This window comes from Polyodon spathula, chromosome 18, assembly GCF_017654505.1.
Source record: "Polyodon spathula isolate WHYD16114869_AA chromosome 18, ASM1765450v1, whole genome shotgun sequence".
In the NCBI taxonomy this organism is placed as follows: Eukaryota; Metazoa; Chordata; class Actinopteri; order Acipenseriformes; family Polyodontidae; genus Polyodon; species Polyodon spathula.
Window position 1 is genome coordinate 25,644,179 of NC_054551.1, and position 18,682 is coordinate 25,662,860.

At 36.8% G+C, this 18,682-nt stretch overlaps 1 protein-coding gene across 3 annotated transcripts in view; it reads left to right on the plus strand.

The window, feature by feature from the left end:
* The window catches only part of LOC121330841 (cyclic AMP-dependent transcription factor ATF-6 alpha-like), a 49,027-nt gene that overhangs the window by 18,051 nt on the left and 12,294 nt on the right, over positions 1 to 18,682 (plus strand). The window contains exons 10-14 of one of the 3 annotated variants that reach the window (XM_041277690.1): positions 1,273 to 1,410; positions 4,048 to 4,161; positions 4,826 to 4,925; positions 11,279 to 11,346; positions 11,725 to 12,159. In XM_041277690.1, coding sequence (XP_041133624.1) covers positions 1,273 to 1,410; positions 4,048 to 4,161; positions 4,826 to 4,925; positions 11,279 to 11,346; positions 11,725 to 11,803 — 499 coding nt within the window. In that variant the 3' untranslated portion in view covers positions 11,804 to 12,159. Of the gene's footprint in view, positions 1 to 1,272; positions 1,411 to 4,047; positions 4,162 to 4,825; positions 4,926 to 11,278; positions 11,347 to 11,724; positions 12,160 to 13,843; positions 13,956 to 18,682 lie in introns of those variants that run through there. The other 2 variants (XM_041277689.1, XM_041277691.1) reach the window with 2 other exon arrangements.

Sequence of the window (18,682 nt, forward strand, 5' to 3'; positions counted from 1 at the left end):
TCCCAAACTTTCTCCATTTGGACAATATGGCTCTGACTGTGGTTTGGTGGAGCCCCAGTGCCTTAGAAATGGCTTTGTAACCCTTTCCAGACTGATAGGCATCAATAACTTTTTTTCTGGAGGTCTTCAGGAATTTCTTTTGATCGTGGCATGATGTGCCTCTAGAACCTGTGTGCTGACAACTTCACTCTGATGGTAAGGGCCAAAGTTTGTCAGATTTATATTGGACAGGGCTGGCCTAAATCAGGCCTGATTGTTAACAAAAGTATTCAAACAGCTGACCCTAACTATCCCTTTAATTGGGTTGAGTTAACTAGGGGGGGTGGGTGGCAATAACTTTTTCACACCTGAAGGTTGCCTGTTTGATTACCTTGCACACCAAACAAATGAAAGAAGCACCAAACTTTGGTGTCATTTCTTTCTCTCAGACTCCCTTTATACACTACTACAAGCCACAAAAAGATCTGACCAAATTCAATGTGAAAAATACTTTTTCACAGCACCGATATGAATGAATCCGATATATGAATGAATGTCTTGGTTTCAAGTGTAAGTCTGAAAAATATGGGAACGAGAGTTCTTATTCAACTAAATGAGTAGTTCATGTCTAGGGAAATACATGTGGTCTCCCACAGCAGTATAACTAACCTTATTACTTGCAAACAAAGTATGATCTCATTGCTGGATCAGTGTTCAGTTACATCTGAGAATCTGTCATAAACAAGTTAGTGCTTAAACTGTGGCTAGTTTCTCAGTGTATTATAGTTAGTCTAGAACACTATATACTGTAGCACCCGTCAAACTCATGCATTAAAAAAAAAAAAAAGGAGCCTTACTCTGACTAATCTCGTTTGCAATTCTGGTGCCTAATAAAAGTCCCAAACCCCCACAGACTGTATTAATGCTTTCATTCCAAGTCTCACTTCTTGTTAATAACGCATGAGTTCTTCTCAGTTGCACCCCTGCCTGCTCACTCCTCTGTATTCCCTGAACAGGTAGTTGGACAGTCTTTGTGACAGATGGTCTTACCACTGCATATTAGCATGTTTAATTAGTTTTGTTGAAAGTCATGGAAAGACATCAGACATCAATTAAAATGATGAGTATCTTTTGAAAGTTTCTTCATTCACTAAATGCCACCTTTTAATGCAGAGTGATCTTGCATCTAATGCTGTCAGTTGTCATTTACAGTCTGATATGAACTGTATAAAAAAAGCATATAACCGGATATGATACATTAAAATTAAGTGCAGGTCTTTTTTATAATTTCAGTTTATTTCAGCAAGATCCAAGCACCAAGATCTCCAGTGCAGTACACAGCAGCAGACATCTGCTTGAATTCTCGACTGAAAATGAGAATAACATGGCGCAGGAAACACCTGAGTTTCTCATTCCACAAACCCCTGACAGGTAATTATTTCTTAGACAGAAATCATCCATTTTATAGAAACCATGGTCTTTCTTTTTTCCTCATGATTTTCTGTCATGACTCTTCAGAATGAGTCGGATTATAGTTATCAATCAGAAAGAAAAAAAAAAATCTTATTTAGTTTTTTAAGCTGCTGGTACCATATGTTTTAAAGGCAGATTTTTAAGTAAGATGACAATCAGAAAATGTGATTTCAACAAATGCATATGTTTTAAATTTGGTTAAATGGATATGTATGTTTTAAATGAAAAACAAAACAATACTTTATTGTGCTTTCAAAACATTTCGTGTGGTCTAAACTGTATGCAAACATTTTTTAGTTGAAGACCGGCTATGATTCTTTACTGTTTTTGAAGTGAGATGGCTACTAACCCAATTCCTTTCAAAGCAAAAAAAAAAAAAAAAAAGTTTGACTTGAATCTGAGAACGCAGCTGACGTAAATCACAGAATGGAAAAAGCCCTTTAGTACAGTCTGTGCCAATGATGATGATGGCTGCATTTTGTTTCATTGTCGTGGTGTGTGCATTTTCGAGCTCAGTATTGTTAAGGGTTTATGGGTTTATAGACAGAGCAAAAAGTGCAAGATGGCTTTTATTTACCATATATTGTTAAACTTCATTCAAACACCCTTTTGAAGATATTGCATGAATGTTTATTTTATTTTTCTGGCAAAGGCCCTCCCTCATAGTTCACTAGGTTTGGTGAGATGCTATAATTTGTATGGCAATGCTAATGAAGACTTCTGTAATTCAAAGGGGAATTTAAGCACTAACATGAGCAATTCCTAAACTGAGTGGAATGTTGTGTAACTATATCCTTTTTTTTTTTGTTTTAAAGCTAAAGTTTCACACTGAATTGTGCTTATGTCTCTATACTTTGGCATTTCATATAGTACTAAACTGTAATGGAAGACTGTTTCCTGACAAGTAAGGATTACTTAAGAAATCTGATCAAATGCTCCTAAACCTGTGTAACTAAATGATTGTAATCTTATGTATTGAGAGCCGCAATGGTTGAGCTCTGCCGGCTTCATGCCCTGCTGTCAGCAGTGTGGTTGTCATCATGTTGAAAAAGTGGCTTGCAAGATAAGTATACCATGTGTGATGTGTAGAATTCTTCATTCATACAGTAGCTGTCCCTGTACAAGCTGCAACACAGCAAACCACTTTACATACCCCAAAACAGTGCAGAAAGAAAGCAGAGAGAACTTCCCCCTGAATGTTATAAATGTTTTCTAGTTCACCATTTGGGATTGAGTTGTTTCGTACCATGGTGTACAGTTGAATATGAGTGAGTTTGCATCACGCGGCCCGGACTTTGATCCAAAATGCCGGTCACAAAATCTTGCTCTCATAAGAAACCCTTTCAATTAACCTTGAGCAATAAATACTTCATAGAGCTGATAGATTGTAACACATGTCTGATGTTTATCCAGTGTGCTGCAGTGCTGGGTTAAAGCAACTCTGAATTCTGCAGGTAGTGAGATCTTTGAGTGGTAATCGCACTCCTTTTGAGTAAATGCTTTTATAAATCACTGGTAGCGTCCACCTCAATGCAAATTCAAAAGATGGGGCAGCTGATTTGGGGGAACCAGATATGGCTGTATGTCCCCAATCTGTTCATTCAAGGATTAATTATCACGCAGCTCTCCTGGGTATATGGAATTGCCAGTGATGGGTGTCATGTTGACACGATGGTGAATACTTGAAGAGCAGTAGTTTTCCATGGCATTTCCTAGTTCAGTGTAAGGTACGATAACTTTGAATATTTTCCACTTCAGTGATAGGTGACCAGTTTGGGGAGGTGGCATGTCATTAAATATGTCATTGAATATGCTTTTGTTCATATGAAGAACTATTCTGTTTTATATACTCTTGTATATAATACCCCTGTGATTATACTGTAGCACTCCAAAACAGATTATATTTGCAGTGTTCGTTGTCTGACTTCTTTTTATTGCATACATTTAGTCTTAAATTACACTGAATAATGATATAGATTTTGATGATGGCAGTTTGGGAAAAAAAGTGCCTCATAAAATAAATGACAAATTTGCTGCACTTACTTGGGAATATGTATGATAATATACCGGTGTATATTTCCTTAACTGCTTATCAGCATTATGCCCAAAATAAGAAACTACAGCAGGACATGGTTTAATGTGTCAGTATAAAGGGCAGGTGTCCTAAGTAGCCGGTTTTCCTACTTAAACTGTCCTTGATTATGAGGATACTAAAGTCCTGTTATCAAACAGGAATGCCTGCTGCATAGAACAGTTGGAAGTTTCAAAGCAAGCTTCTTTTGGAGTGAGTTTCTAGACAACAGCATTCTGAGGTCCTCTACCTTAATTGGGTGATAACTACAAGACACACTGAGTGAACAGAGAGATGTCTTTATGACATTTCATTTCTTTAAACTGTGCAGTGTCCTGTTTTAGCAGGATTTGGAATTCCAGTGAAAGCGAATGCCAGAGAGATTACTCTTGTCATGTACTGATTTGCTAATACTGTTGTCAGACTTTATAAAAGTGTTTAATCTGTATTCGTAGTATTAACAATGTTTCACTCCATTTTTTTTTTTATTATTATTATATATATATTTTTTTTTTTATATAAAGATCTGACAGCTCAGCCTTGGATCAGAAGGCCTTGATGGTGGTGAGGGAGGAGCCTCTGTTGTATTTTCCATCTCCCTCATGTCAGCCTCATGTCAACAGGACCAAGTCTATCAGGTCAGGACTGAGCATATCCAGATCGTATATATCATGTGAACCGTGCTCTGTAGTTGCAGTGAGTAGATTGATCAGATAAACACAAGCTGTCTCACAGATAGATACCAGGACAGACTGGCCTCAATAACAAACCACTTCAAAGCTTTTCTAAAGATAATAACTGTTACATTAGCTTCAGATGAAGTAGTTCTACATACTCTGTTAGTTTAATATTGTAAATTAGGGCAGTTTTAATGGAGGGAGCCTTCTGCTTTCTTTCACTGTACTGATTCATCTGTTTTGCAGTTTTGCTTGTGAAGAAATTGGTAATTGTTCGCTATTGAAACATCAGGTTAGAGTATTGTGACAGTGTAAAGTATGAATAACAGTATTTTTTCTAGCTTGTAGAAAGTACTTGCCTCTTTAACCAATTGTGTCCAGTAACTCGTGAAGCGTTATCAATATCTTCCAGGGAGACGTTTTTACTCTGCACCGTGATGGTCATTTTATTTCATTGTGTGCACATGATAACTTCACAAGGATAAAAGAGATCTCTAAAAATAAAACATTAGAAACGTTTCTTTTCCAGTAAAGAAAACCATTAATCAAATCGTGTTTTGCTAACTCATACAACAACTTTCTATAATCATATATTTCAGATTTCTTTTTCTGTTGGTATTTATAGGTTAGCTCATGAGCTGCGTGGCTGGGTTCATAGGCATGAAGTTGAAAGGACAAAATCCAGAAGGATGACGAACAGTCAGCACAAAGCAAGAAGCATGCAGGTATGTGGTGCATTTAATACAGCAGTGCTTTATTATCCAATTCATTTAAAACAGTACTCTGAAGAAGACACCAGCCAAAGTGTTTGCCTAATTGTAGTTTTATGTCTTTGCACCCACACGTACAAAATAAGAGTAGTTTTTACTATATGCCACAGGTTTGTGGCATGTTATTCCTCTGCGCTTTACATGCAGTGTTTTTTGTTTTATTATTATTTTTTTTTGTAAAGAGAAATAATAATTATAGCTTTCAGGGTGAAAAAAAGAACTGACCTTTTATTTTCTGCTCTCTATGCAGTTAAATAGAGGGTATAAATAATACAGCACCCAAAATAACAAAGTAAACAAGCCTCTTACATTGTGAGCATTCTTTGGAATAAGGGTCCTGAATCTGCTTAGTTCATGTTCTTTTAGACAATGTTTGTTCTTGTCAGCATCTAGTGTTCTACAGTGGCACTGGTGTGTTAGCTTAAAGTATCTAGTGTGCCTATGCACTTGTAATCTTTTTCTGAAGCCCAGTAGTAATTTGCATACTTTTGCAACACTTGAGAAGGATATTCTGGCAGTGTACTTTTGTTACCACCTGACACGCACATCAAATGTGATTAATTGAGAAAAAAAGTTAATAAATTATTTTGCTGACTGGATGTATTCAACAAAACCATTTCTTATCTTCAAGTGAATTCTGTAGTCTTTTACTGTAGCCATGTTTCCGTGGTACATTCCCAGTAATTCCTACTGTGAATGCTTTGAAACAGTGCAATGACATGTCATGTTCTGCAATTCTTTGATCCATGGCAAATCTCATGTAACCTGATGACATTTCCTTAAACTGTTTTGCTTGATAACCTTTGAAACAAATCTGTGAAACACATAATGTCTGTTTCTAAATAATTTCCCAGTTCTTACAGGAAACCTGCCTCCTCTCATTTTATCATATCTCTCATCTACTTTGTGGTGGCTGTCAGAGGAAGATGAGTGCCATTCTATAGCATCGCTTTCATGTTTATCACAGAATCTGACCTCAAACTGGAAAACATAAAGGGTAAAAATTCCCCTTTAGAAATATCAGAATCCCCTGTTTATAGATGAAGAGTCAAGATGTTTTACCATTTCTTTGAAGCCAGTAAAAAGGCAATTAAAATCTTATTGAAATCATTGTCTTGAAATGTTTTACTTTTACTAGGCATGAAGTCGAAAGGACAACATCTCAAAAGAGCTTGGGGAAATTATTTTAAATACGTCCTGTCAACAGGTTAACTCGAAACAGGTTTTAACACTGTAGAGTCCAATTAAATGCTGATATTTACTTAAGTGAAATACGTATGAGACTGTAAGGAACCTAAATCAAATGTCCTTCACTGTGGAACTGTTCATAATTGTTGGGGTCTGTTTCCTTCATTGGCTGCCCAGGTGGTTAGAATTTCTGTATAACGAGATACATAGATTTAAAAAGTGGATGGTGCCTAGGGTGATGGAAATATGCATGCAACCACTTAATAAAGATGTTGTCTCCATCAATTCAGTGGCTGTCCACATATTTTCTACCATTTGCGTTAAATAGCTTTCTGGGAAGAACATTTATTAAAGCTTCAGTGCCTGTCCTTTCAGGGTAGAGCACTCAAATGTGCACAGTACTGCATTCTCACTGAGCGTAACTATCGCTTATATCGAAATATTACATATATGGTTGAGAGCTGCCTTAGAATTCCTGGCAAGCAAAGGTGCTTTGAACTCACAGCTTGTTAATTTGGTTTGGTCTTCTGCAATTACTGATTAACTCAATCTAACCTCCTGGAAATCACTAGCATATACGTTTAAACCACTACTGTCTGCAGCTGCATGTTAGAGAAGTAAAACAGTACCATGGAGACTCTGGTGTTGAATATGCTCACCTAAAAGCTTAAATCAGTCCGTGGTACATAAAGAATTAGTATATTGCAAAAAGAGTTCTACTGTTATACTGTAGTACTGTAGCTTAAAATGACATCTAAAGTTTCTAAATATGAATTTTAATTGACATATTGTCATTTTAAATATTACAGCTGTTGTAAGATAATAAACATTTCAGGCAATGTTGGCATTGAACTTTGACAAGCCTTTCTTTTTCCAACAATAGAAATAACTTCAAATCTGAATTCTAACATGCAAGGGGTTGTCCATCACTCACTAATGCCGGGGTCCGCAGCCTATGGGGCGCACACACACGTTTTCCATGTCTTGCCACATGTTGCCTTTGGGTATGTTCGTGGATAACATTATTTCGAAAATGTAAATTGGTTGCCAGATTGACTCTTGAGAGAAAACATCTCATTTTTATGAGTTTTCTGAAAAGTAAAAATCTTAACCAAATACGTTGTGTAAGCATTAGAAAATGTACACAAGCAAGATCTGTTAAAAGCAAAACTAGGCATTTAGGCATTCAAAAATTTACCGTACATAGATACAGTGAAAATAGTGGAGGACTTCACTTACATTACTGTTACTGTCACCAATGAGAAATTATGGTAAATAAATTATTTTCTCTGTTTTTGTTTGGAAAAAAAACAAAAAACTAGTAATGTTTAATAAATGTATATAGTTTAAATGTGATGTATACTTTTGTTTTTATTTATATACATATATTTGAGTTATTTTATTAACATGTATCTGTAATAAAACACAATTTAGTGGATACAACAAAATTTGTGAAAAAGAAAATGAAAAATATAAAAAAAAAAAAAAAAAAAAAAAAAAAATTCACTGGGCTTTACACATTGGTAACAATTGCTAAGGAGTTTATCACTTTGACACCAAGAAACATCGATGCCTAAATGCCAGAAATATGTAGCAGTTTGGATATAAAAATCTGACCCTTTCCTGAGTTACCAGTGTTATTAACCAAAAAAAAAAAAAACTGTTCTAATAGTCTCGTCTTGCTTGATTCTGTTTAATTGCACTCAAAACATTGAACCAGTACTTTGTTGGTCTGTTACCGAATACGGGTTGGCTGTGTTCTCTACAGTTTGGATAATTTCCTTATAATTAGATTAATGCATTGTGTTACAGTCACCAGTCTAAATACAATACCCTAAAAATCATGAGTCCTTGATTTATATTCTTACTGCAGGCAGAGATCACTGCCTGCTACCATATTCTGTGTTGTTGTTCAGTCAGTTTGATTTATGGTTTCCAGCAGAGTCTTAGCTCAGGGGTTCTCATCTCTCTTAACCTAATGCTCTTTAATTTACCCCCACCCCTCACTTTTTACAAGCTCTTCTAGTAACTGAATAGCAGCACTGTGTTTAACAGGCTCCCCCAAACTGGACCAAACAAGACACTGGAGCCTCCTCTAGCCTTCTCCTGGTCTAGAAGAGGCCGATTGTGGGGGTAATTCTGTAATAGCTTTAAAGGACTAACCATTCCTATCAAGTCAGCCTTGCAGAGAGTAGACTGGGTGTACTTCCTGTTTCTCTGAGGATATTCTACAGATGCTGGTTACTCTTTTGCTTGACTGTGCAGTGAAAGTGATAAATGTACAGGAGCTCTTCCTTTATATACTTATAATGTTTTTATAAAATTGTGTGTGTGTGTGTATATATATCATTAGTGCAGTCCGTTTATAAGAATCAACAGCATATAGTGATCAAAACCACAGGGACAAAATAATTCCTATACCAACCAATGTAAAATAATCTGCTTGTAAGAATCAAGCAGTCTGCTTATAAGAATCATTTTGGGGCAAACTGATTACATGTAATATGGTACTTGATCAAGTGAAATGACGTGTACAGCCAGTAAAAGCTGTTTTTGAATTTGAATTTGATTAGGCACATACACAGCGTGGATAGTGCAGTAATGCAGGAAACGCGGCATTGTTTGTAATCAAACGTGACTGTGCCACTGCATTGTGCAGGTATGTTTTTTTTTTTTTATGTTCTCTTTTAGTGAAACATTTGTTTCAATAAAGTGAATACGCATTCATTGAATACATACTGAGTACAGCAGTTTTATTGTGTGCCTGTAGAGGGAATGGGGAAGGGGGGGTGGGATTGCAGAGCTTTGCATCTCTGCTAAATGAAAAACTGTGAGATTTGCATCACAACAGAAAATAAGTAACCGTAGATCATTAAATACAGTGGTAGTCCTGACAGTAAAATACTGTACTATAATGTCATTTTAATTCAAAGGCCATACACTTAATGCTGCACAGCAGTTAAACTAGGCACCCTCATGAGACGATCGCTTCTCAAGTATACCGTAGTAAAATAGGATTCTGCAGCCTTGAATAAACATGATCATCATGATCGTATAACAAGTTGCTTACACACAAGGACTTATTTTGATTGTTTTGATGTATTGTCCTCAATGATTGAGCACCATTGACATCTGTGTACTATATTTAAACCGCTGATGGCACGCTTTTGCTAATTGTATTGCGACAGAGTGGCCGAGGACAGTGTAAATGATCAGGCTGGAGTATTGCGAAACAACCGCTAATAAAACAAACAAAATAAACCTAGCTGGAGCACTAACAGTACTTCGTTTGGAGCAAACCTAGATCTCTTACTCGAGTTTTGGTTTCTTTTTGTTTCTTCTGCTTCCTTACGCCTCCTATACCCCCATCACAAAGCTATTGGCTAAGCCATTTCTATCGAGGTGTCATTAACTTTAACAGGCAGTTAACCAATTGACTATTATCCATAATTCGTTAAGGAAAGGCAGCTGTGGATTTTCCTAGGCATGCATACATGCGGGAACTCATGACATCTAGTGGTCAACCCATTACATTGCATCCAAGGTACTAGCTCTTATTCTCATACTAAGTTTGATTCTGCTCCACAGAAATTATCGGTCTGCTTTTTAGAATCAACCACTTATAAGAATCAAAACACCTGGGACGGATGTGATTCTTACAAACGGACTGCACTGTGTGTGTGTGTGTGTGTGTCTCTCTCTCTCTCTCTCTCTCTCTCTCTCTCTCTCTCTCTCTCTCTCTCTCTCTCTCTCTCTCTCTCTCTCTCTCTCTCTCTCTCTCTATCTCTATATATATATATATATATATATATATATATATATATATATATATATATATATATATATATATATAAAATTAGGGATGCACCGAATCCAAGTTTTTAGGATTCGGCCAGATACCGAAGTCTGCACAATTATCGAGGAAATTGAAGGAAACTGTAGAATGAAACGTGCGTGTGCACATATCGAGAGGTAGTGCTCCACATTTTCGGAGTTTATTTTTTTATATTAAAACTGGAAAAAATAATGTGTGTGTGTGTGTGTGTGTGTGTATGCGTATATATATAGTTGTACTCACATTGAAAATTCTAAATTCATCTTCCAGTGCACTCAATAGATCATTGGGTAGTCAATACTTGCATCCACCTCACCCTCGTCTTTAATTTTCTTGAAAGTGTGAAAACAGGAATTTTCTTCTATGTATTGAGGCATGGATTTGCGTTTTCGCTCCATTTGCTTGTTTTGTGGGGGTTTGTTTTAATCCAATGCCGCGAATTCGGCAGGCAGCACCTGCATTTACATTGTTTGATTTGCTGACCTGCTCTATGTATCCAGTGTGCATGCCACGTTTTTCAAAAATAAGCAACCACAAAAACTGTTGAGTTAAAAAATATTGGACTGTAAATTGAACTAAAATCCTTGAAGGATATTCAGTAAAAAAAAAAAAAAAAGTCGTCCAGGGTGTCCTTGGTTCACCACGCACAAGCGCCCCCTGTAGTCTGTCCGGGCGCCTGCGGGAAAGCCTGTAAGCTGCCTAGAGCTGTATTGTCCTCCGATGCTTTAGCTCTGAGGTGTCAGCTTGGTGGGTCTGCAATGTGAAAAGAAGAAGTTGGCTGAGGGCACACGCTTGGGAGGACAGCGTGTGTTCGTCTTTGCTGCTTCGGAGTCAACAGATCCTAAAAATAATTATCTTAAATTGGGAGAGAAATTATAAAGAACTAAAATAATAACTATCATGTACATTACAGCAGCAACCCTCTATTTCCAAGTGTAACTCAGCTAAGAATCATATTTGTTTGTCAGCAGTACATGGTCTGTATATCCCACAGGAACACAGAACAAAAAGTGTAGTATTTTTACCTTACTTAAAGGTCAGTCATTTGAGAAAATAGAAAATGTATGTGTGTGTGTGTGTATATATATATATATATATATATATATATATATATATATATATATGTATAGCTCACAGAAATTCTCCTATAATGTGTAAACAGGTGTATGTTATACTCTGAAAGAAACACCATAGGCCACTGAATAAGACTACGTTGTATTCTGTTACCAATGTAATGAAGCCATTATTTTTTGTTTCTAAGCTTTCTTTGTATTTTTTCCAATAGAAATCTCAGGATAAAAAGGCTGATGTTGCCCAGTTTGTGACGGTCCAGTACACTGATACAGCTGACAAGTAAGTTACCTTCAGTTCAGGCATTCCTGCAGATCGTCTCCTATTACTTTTGTGACCTGCATGCACATCCTCTGATATAGATATCAGGATTGCTATAACTTGCATGTATACGGTAGATTAGAGAGCTGGGGTGAGACAGCATGTTCTGAACAGTGTGCAAAAAGCTGAACTTACACTGCAGGATATTCCAAAGGCAAACCCTCATAACTGTCTGTCAACTGGAATACTTTCCATTTCACTGTTCTGTATTTTGTAATGGAACACTCTTCCATTTTCATTTAATCAGTCTTTAGCAATGAGTTATTGTTGCAGTTTGTACAGTTGAATTAACAGTTCACTATCAGTCATTATTCCATGCATATTTCATATTTTGTTTAGTATTCAACTGGACAATATTGGCTGTGCAGCTGTCTGGAATCAACCAGCTGGACAGCAGACTTCAAACAGTAACTCTTGAAGATGCCGAACAGCAAAGCATAAGGGAGGGAATATAGCTTTGTTGGCTAAAAATTAATTAAGTTATTTCCCGTAACCCATAACCTGCTTTGTTTACAGTATTAGATCCTCAATAAATACAGACGATCATGTATGTTGTATATTTTAGTGGATTTAGTTATTGTTTCTTAAATTCCATTTTTAAATATTTATATTTTAAACCCCCATTACCACCACCAGACCCTACTACATTAAATGGTTTTCCAGAACTCTGCAACTGTGGGTGTGCTTTTTTTAGCACTGTCCAAACACCACCCTGCTTTAAATCATTTTTTAAGCCAATCTTTTCTAATCTGGCCGACGTTTGTGTCTTTAACACACATTTTTTCCTATAGCTTCCAGTAGCACTCTCTGCGACTGGTTATAACATTAACGTGTAAGTAGCAAGGTACTGAAGAATATAATGTTACACGACCTCAGGTGTTGCTACAGGTGTTTAAATAGCATACCTGTAACTTTGCTTTTAATTGTTAACATCCTGACAACTTTTTGCACTTCTAGCTTTAAAAGGTTTCAAAGATCTTTTCAAAATGCCCACATAGTCAGGCAGGAAATGCAGCAATAATGACTCATGATGTGGTAAGGAACAGAAAAGCCTGAGTAACAGAGTGGCCATTTTGAAAAGAGCTTTAAAACAGACTTCGAAGTTGTAAGTGTAAAAAGTTGTCAGGATGTTAATAAGGAAAAGAGTAAATACAGGTACGTTATTGAAACAGTTGTAGCAACACCTGGGGACAGGTAACACTGTGTTTTTCAGAACCCCACTACTTACTCTTTAAGGCTGCAGGTTGTGAGCTCTGTTTATTCCATATAAAAGAAGTAAGCTATGTAGTGCTGTAGTACTTTTATTTGGGGGGGGGGGGTACAAAGATCAAAGAAATCTGTGCAATGAGTAATTACAAATGTCAATCAGGGAATGCTTTTGTGCTAATATTGGAGAGGAATTGTATTTATGTTTGTTCACTTGTGAAAACAACATGGGGTTGTAAGAAAGACCAGGATTTATGTGTTCACCTCACTGTGAACCGGAATACACACAGTAGCAGGCTTATACAACAAGTGGGGTGAGTTTTAACATTGTCTTCAACAGTGGAGAAACTGTGACTTACAACGACTAAACAAAAAAACAGCAATAACCCATAAAATCCTTCTAGTTTTTCAATTACTGAATACATCACATGCCAGTTTTTTTTTTTCTTCGGGGGTGTGGAATTATGTGCTACAATAAAATAAAGTAATCGTTTTCCAGAAATAAAAAATTGCAGTTGTTCCAAACACTTGCAGTGGCCACATGTGGAAGTAAAAACTGCCTGCAGCAGCAAAATCACGTCAATACATCAAAGGATCAGTTATATTTTAGCGATACATTACCATTTTCTGTTTTCAAATTTCATGGGGCATTTTAATGAATTCCCCATTTGCTTGACATACCACACCAGCAGTTTTGCATTTCATGGTATGGAGGCCAAAAAAAATTATTGAAGTGCAGTTATGAACAAGTGAAGTTCTTAAGATTTTAATTTATATTGTCAGTGATAAAGGCCTAAAATGTCACGTAACTCTAAAACAGGTTAATTCATATACCTGCCAGTTGTCCTTGCTGTCAGTGTTTAGTTCAGATGAACAAACTGCATTTCTGTGTTTTATTTCTGTGTGTGACCACTTTTTTGGGGGGGCGTTAATAAATCGCGGATGTCCTTTAAATTACTACAGCCATAATAAATATTCACGTTGGAAGTCAGTTTTGTTGTAAAGAGTAAAATGGAACCACTGTAAGTCAATGAGACCAAGGTAAATAAATAACGCTTAAAAGATGGAGTGTTCATTTTTAAATTGCTCTAGCTGTTAGCCATTGTCTAGCTGTCGGACAATTTTGAAGCATGAGGTGCAGGTGGAAGAAACCATGGCAAGCACAAGACAGTTATGATCATAAATAGTTATATACTTCACAATAATAGTGCAATAAGATCACCTGAATTTATTATTTTTTTTTGTTGTTCAGGAACTCAGGGAGTGAATTACAGGTATATTATGCTGCACACCGCAGTTACCAGGATTTCTTTGATGAGATTCGTAGAAGAGGGGACACCTTTTATGTTGTTTCATTTCGGAGGGTGAGTTCCAGTTCAGTGTTGTTGTCTGTTGCATTTTGTTGTTATCTTGTCAAAACATTTCTCTTAATAGGTGGATTCAAGAAGTAAAAATGGAATGGAAGAGCATTTGACATTTTCTGAAAAGGGGTTGAGACACAGGATTAGGCTCCGTGTATGTCAGCACTTTGGTATTTTGTTATTAACGGCTTCAGCAGACTTGGAGCCCCTTAGTGTTCTTTAAGTAGCTCCTAGCAACACAAATATGGTCAGAATGAGGCTGCAAATAGGTTGACTACTGTTAAAGTTTTCATAGCGACATCATCATAATAGCATAGGAAAACGTACAACTGTTTCTGCAGAGACATGCTCCTTTAGTTGTTGTACTACAGCCCCTTCAAGATTCTGGCCTTTCAACACCAAGCAGTAAGATCCTTCTTTGTTAGAATTTTTTTCCTTCCTGATAAATGCCCTCTGAATGTTATTTTTTTTATATGCAGCACTATATCTATTCCATGAAAGAACTAGGTAAAGAATATAAAGTTTATTGGAGTTAAGGGATTTCCTGTTTGAAGTTAAGAGTTTCTGCAGAGTATTATCTGTTTTAGAACTTGATATTCTGTTTGGCAAGATAGTTCCTTAAACTAACATGAATAACAAAGTTCTGCTTCATTTGCTGTCATTACAATACAGATACAATTAGAAACTGTGGTCTTCCATTGTTCAGTTCGAAGGCAATCCTTTACACTATGTTTTCTCTGAGCCTGACATAAACAGTGCTGCTCCACGATGAGGTGTGATTCAAGATCTTGAAATCCAGAGATTGTTGAGACTAGCAGCAACTTGTCATGCCAGTGTTCTTTGTTAATTCATTACAGCTCAACAGACGGCCACTCACATGTGCATCACTGTGACTGTTGACACAGTGTCTGCAGGAATAAGTGCAACGATACTGTTTATGGCCCAGAAGGCCACTTTTCTATTTATCACCCTAAAGAGGGGTGCTGACAGAAGACCACATCATGTTTGTGACTTATTCATGACCATGTGTCTGCTTTGTATTGGCTTTTTTTCTTTGGTATGATATCTGTGAGAATGTCTCCTGAAGTGTGTGATGAGTAAACAAATAAATCTTTAAGAGAAATCGGTTTACCCATGCCCGCTAACTGTTCCGTTGAGTTATTTATTTAATAGTTATGATACACATTCTTTGGATTGATAGCTAGATAAACAGTTCAATATATTAGCCTGTGCAGTTTTATTTTTCAGCCATATCCTTTTCTGGGTAGTTTTTGAGAACAATGTTTTGATATAAACCTTGTTTGGTCTGTGGATTACGCTATTTTGATCTCATTTGATGTGGTGAAGTTGTAAAATATAACCTTATTTATGGTTTTTACGTTACTGGGTTTAGGTCATTTTATTTGGTCTGCACATCTGTTGAACAGTATGTCATTATAAATACATAACACCATTTCACCTGTCCATTTGTCTACCTGGTTGAATAAATGCATACACCCAGGTTAAAGTTTTGGCCAGTTATGTTGGGGTAGCAGTAATTTTATTGAGCAAATGCACGTGAACGGGTCATAGTTCTCTGATAAAGGTCCAGATTCTTGCTTTACATTAAAACTAGTATTGAATTTGGAACCTCTAACTTTAAACAATGTGACTCTATGTTTGCCTTGTATTGTCTGTCAGGGTTAGATTCCATCATTATACTTCATTGGTCTGTGAATCAGTTTTTTTATTCCCTTCAACTAAGATTTCTGAAAAACGTTTTTATTCCTCTAGTGGCTATTTGTCTTTTTCATATTACTGTAGTTATATAGTTGACTTTTTAACGTTTTAAAAATAGTTTTCGGAAGAAGGCTGACCAGCTGTTGTAACCACGATCCCTTCCTATTTATCTGTGTTTCTTTTTTGTAGGCACATGACCCAGTCAGCTACAGCATGCCTGCCTATTTTGGATTTATTAACAGATTTAACATTGAAATGTGCCATTTTTCATCTGGTATGTTCCTTATAGCAACATAGTGGAACTTAATGGAACTTACTTTGGTAAGCCCAATTGTTTATTTCAACCCGGCTCACTGCTGCCAACCCTGTGCTGACTCGGGAGGGACGAAGTCGGACACATGCGCCCTGCGAAATGTGTGCCGTCAACCGTCCGCGTCTTTTTACTCTGCAGGCCCGCAATGCGGCCACCTCAGCGCTACAGTGTCGGAGGACAACACAGCTCTGGCCAGCTTACAGGCAGACCTGCAGGTGCCCAGCCAGTCTACAGGAGTATTTGGTGAGCTGAGGACACCCTGGCCGACCTAAGCCCTCCCCACCCGGGCAGCGCTCGGCCAATTGTGCTTTGCCCCCTGGGAACTCATGTCCACGTTCGGCAGTGAAATAGCCTTGACTCGAACTGGCGACCTCCAGGCTGTAGGGTGCATCCTGCACTCCACGCGGAGTGCCTTTACCGGATGCACCACTCCGGCACCCAAGTTAACCTAACTTTTGAAACAGTAATGTTTATTCATTCAGAATGATCTCTAGTAAGTCTAATGTCCAGCATGTAGCCTTTGTGTATATACTAATTAGACCTGCATGTAAAAAAAAAACAAAAAACTCTAGAGCATATTTTATTTTCTATGCAGCAGGAACAAAATTATATCCTGGAGAATATGGGCTGGACCAGGTCATACAGGGCATAACTGGGGCTTTGAAAAGTAGACTGGCTTACCTTGAGGTCCAAAAGGGACATTGTGCTTTTTTCAGCATGGTATGGTTTGGACAGGATTCCATTCATGCTCTTCAATGTTTATAAAAATCAAGACAAAGCCTTAAAGACCTTTGCAGTTTCCAACCCTGGTATTCAGATGGAATGGAATATCTATGTGTCCATTCATCAGTGCATTGTCTCTTGCAGCTTAAGCAATATATGTCCTGTCCTGTGTAGTGTTTTTTTTTTTTTTTTTTTTTTTTTTTTTTTTTAACCTTCAGCTTGGAGGATTAAATCCCTTTGCCTGCTTTCCTGCTTGTGTATATAGTGTATGTAATATTCCCATCCTCCTATGTTAAATAAACAGAATACATTGTCTTTATTTAAACAAAAAAAGAAAAAAGAATAAATTGTTCTGATGGATTATTTAAGTTTCTGTATTTCCTGAGGCATATACTTTGTTAGGACAGAGAAAAGAAAAACTGATTATGGTTCATTAATTAGATCTCTGCTATGTAATGTCTAGCTTTATTGTTTCTCTTAAGTTAGCGCTTACATGAAAAATAATTGTCTACAGCTCAGCTGTCAGGAAAGGGTTCTAAAAATGGGCTTTTCAATGCTTTCTCAGGTGGCTGATGTATTAATTAGGGGACTGGTGGGCTTTGAAGTAGGGTTTTGTGTACTGGACTCATTTCCTTTCCTGGCTATTTATGCCCTAAAGTTCTTTACATAATGATGGGTGTTTTGGGTCCAGTGTGAAAGACGATTTGGTTGGCAAGTTTAACACAATACTACGATTGCTGACACAATGCTAGCCATACAGATAGTCCAAGAGCAGCTTTCCTGTAACTACCATTTGCTAATATTCACCAGGGAGTGGTCTGTATGGTAGCAAGGATGGAAACAAGAGATTCCTTATATGAACAGCTTTACCTGGTATTACCTAGTATTTTATATGTTGTTGACACAAAGATGAAAAATACATTTGAATAATTACATGGCTTCTTTGGTCCCTAACTCAAGCAAGTAAAATATAGTTTTTTTCCACACCAAGGGAGTGCAAAACTGAGATGAGAAATTACGCAAACATTAAAAGCTTGAGCTGTAAATATCTTACTAGATTCCAGTAAAGAATGTGCCTAGTGGTATTGCTATTGATAGTGTCAAAGGAAGACAGCAAGGATAACTAGAGCAGCACTAACATTTAATATTATATAGCCAAGCAGCCTGAATCCATTAAAACACAGCTGAGATGGTTCTGTCGAAGAGCTCTAGCTGGAGAGGACTGGCAGACACATGTTCATCTCAGGCTTTTGCTACAGTCAGCTAGTTTGGAACGTATATTCTTTTGGAGTTTTGAATTGGATCCACTAGTATTTCTGCACAAGCTGTATTCTGACTTTGAGCTTTGACATTATTGATATAATGTTGAAAGCACATTTTTTCTTTGTATTCCTTTACTGTTCAGCACAATCTGGGTGTTTTCATAAACAACAAAAATGAAAACAGATTTTAGTCCTTGCATGGTGTGATTGAGAAGAGTGTTGGTGTGCAGGGTGATTTTATATATATATGTAGTATATATATATATTATATATATATATATATATATATATATATATATATATATATATATATACTTATATAGAATATTATATAGTATATATATATTATATATATTATATATATATATAATATATATATATAATATCTGAGAAACACCAAACCAATATTTGCTCTGTAAAAACAGATGGCACTGCAGCTCCACCCTTAGTGATATGTATATAGAAATAGACCTGTCCAGCTACTGGATTTTTACAGAAGCCAAATGAGGAAATAAAAACATCCATCTGTCCAGAAGACACCAGTTATGAGCTGTCATACTGTTAAAACAGCAACATGATAAACAATAATACAAAGCAGTAAGTTTTGACCCAAGTATAAAGATTTATAATTTGGTATCACAGGAAGATTTTTTTTTTTTAAATATATTTTTTTCCAGACAGATCAGATGAGTTTGTGGTTGAAAGGGTTGTTA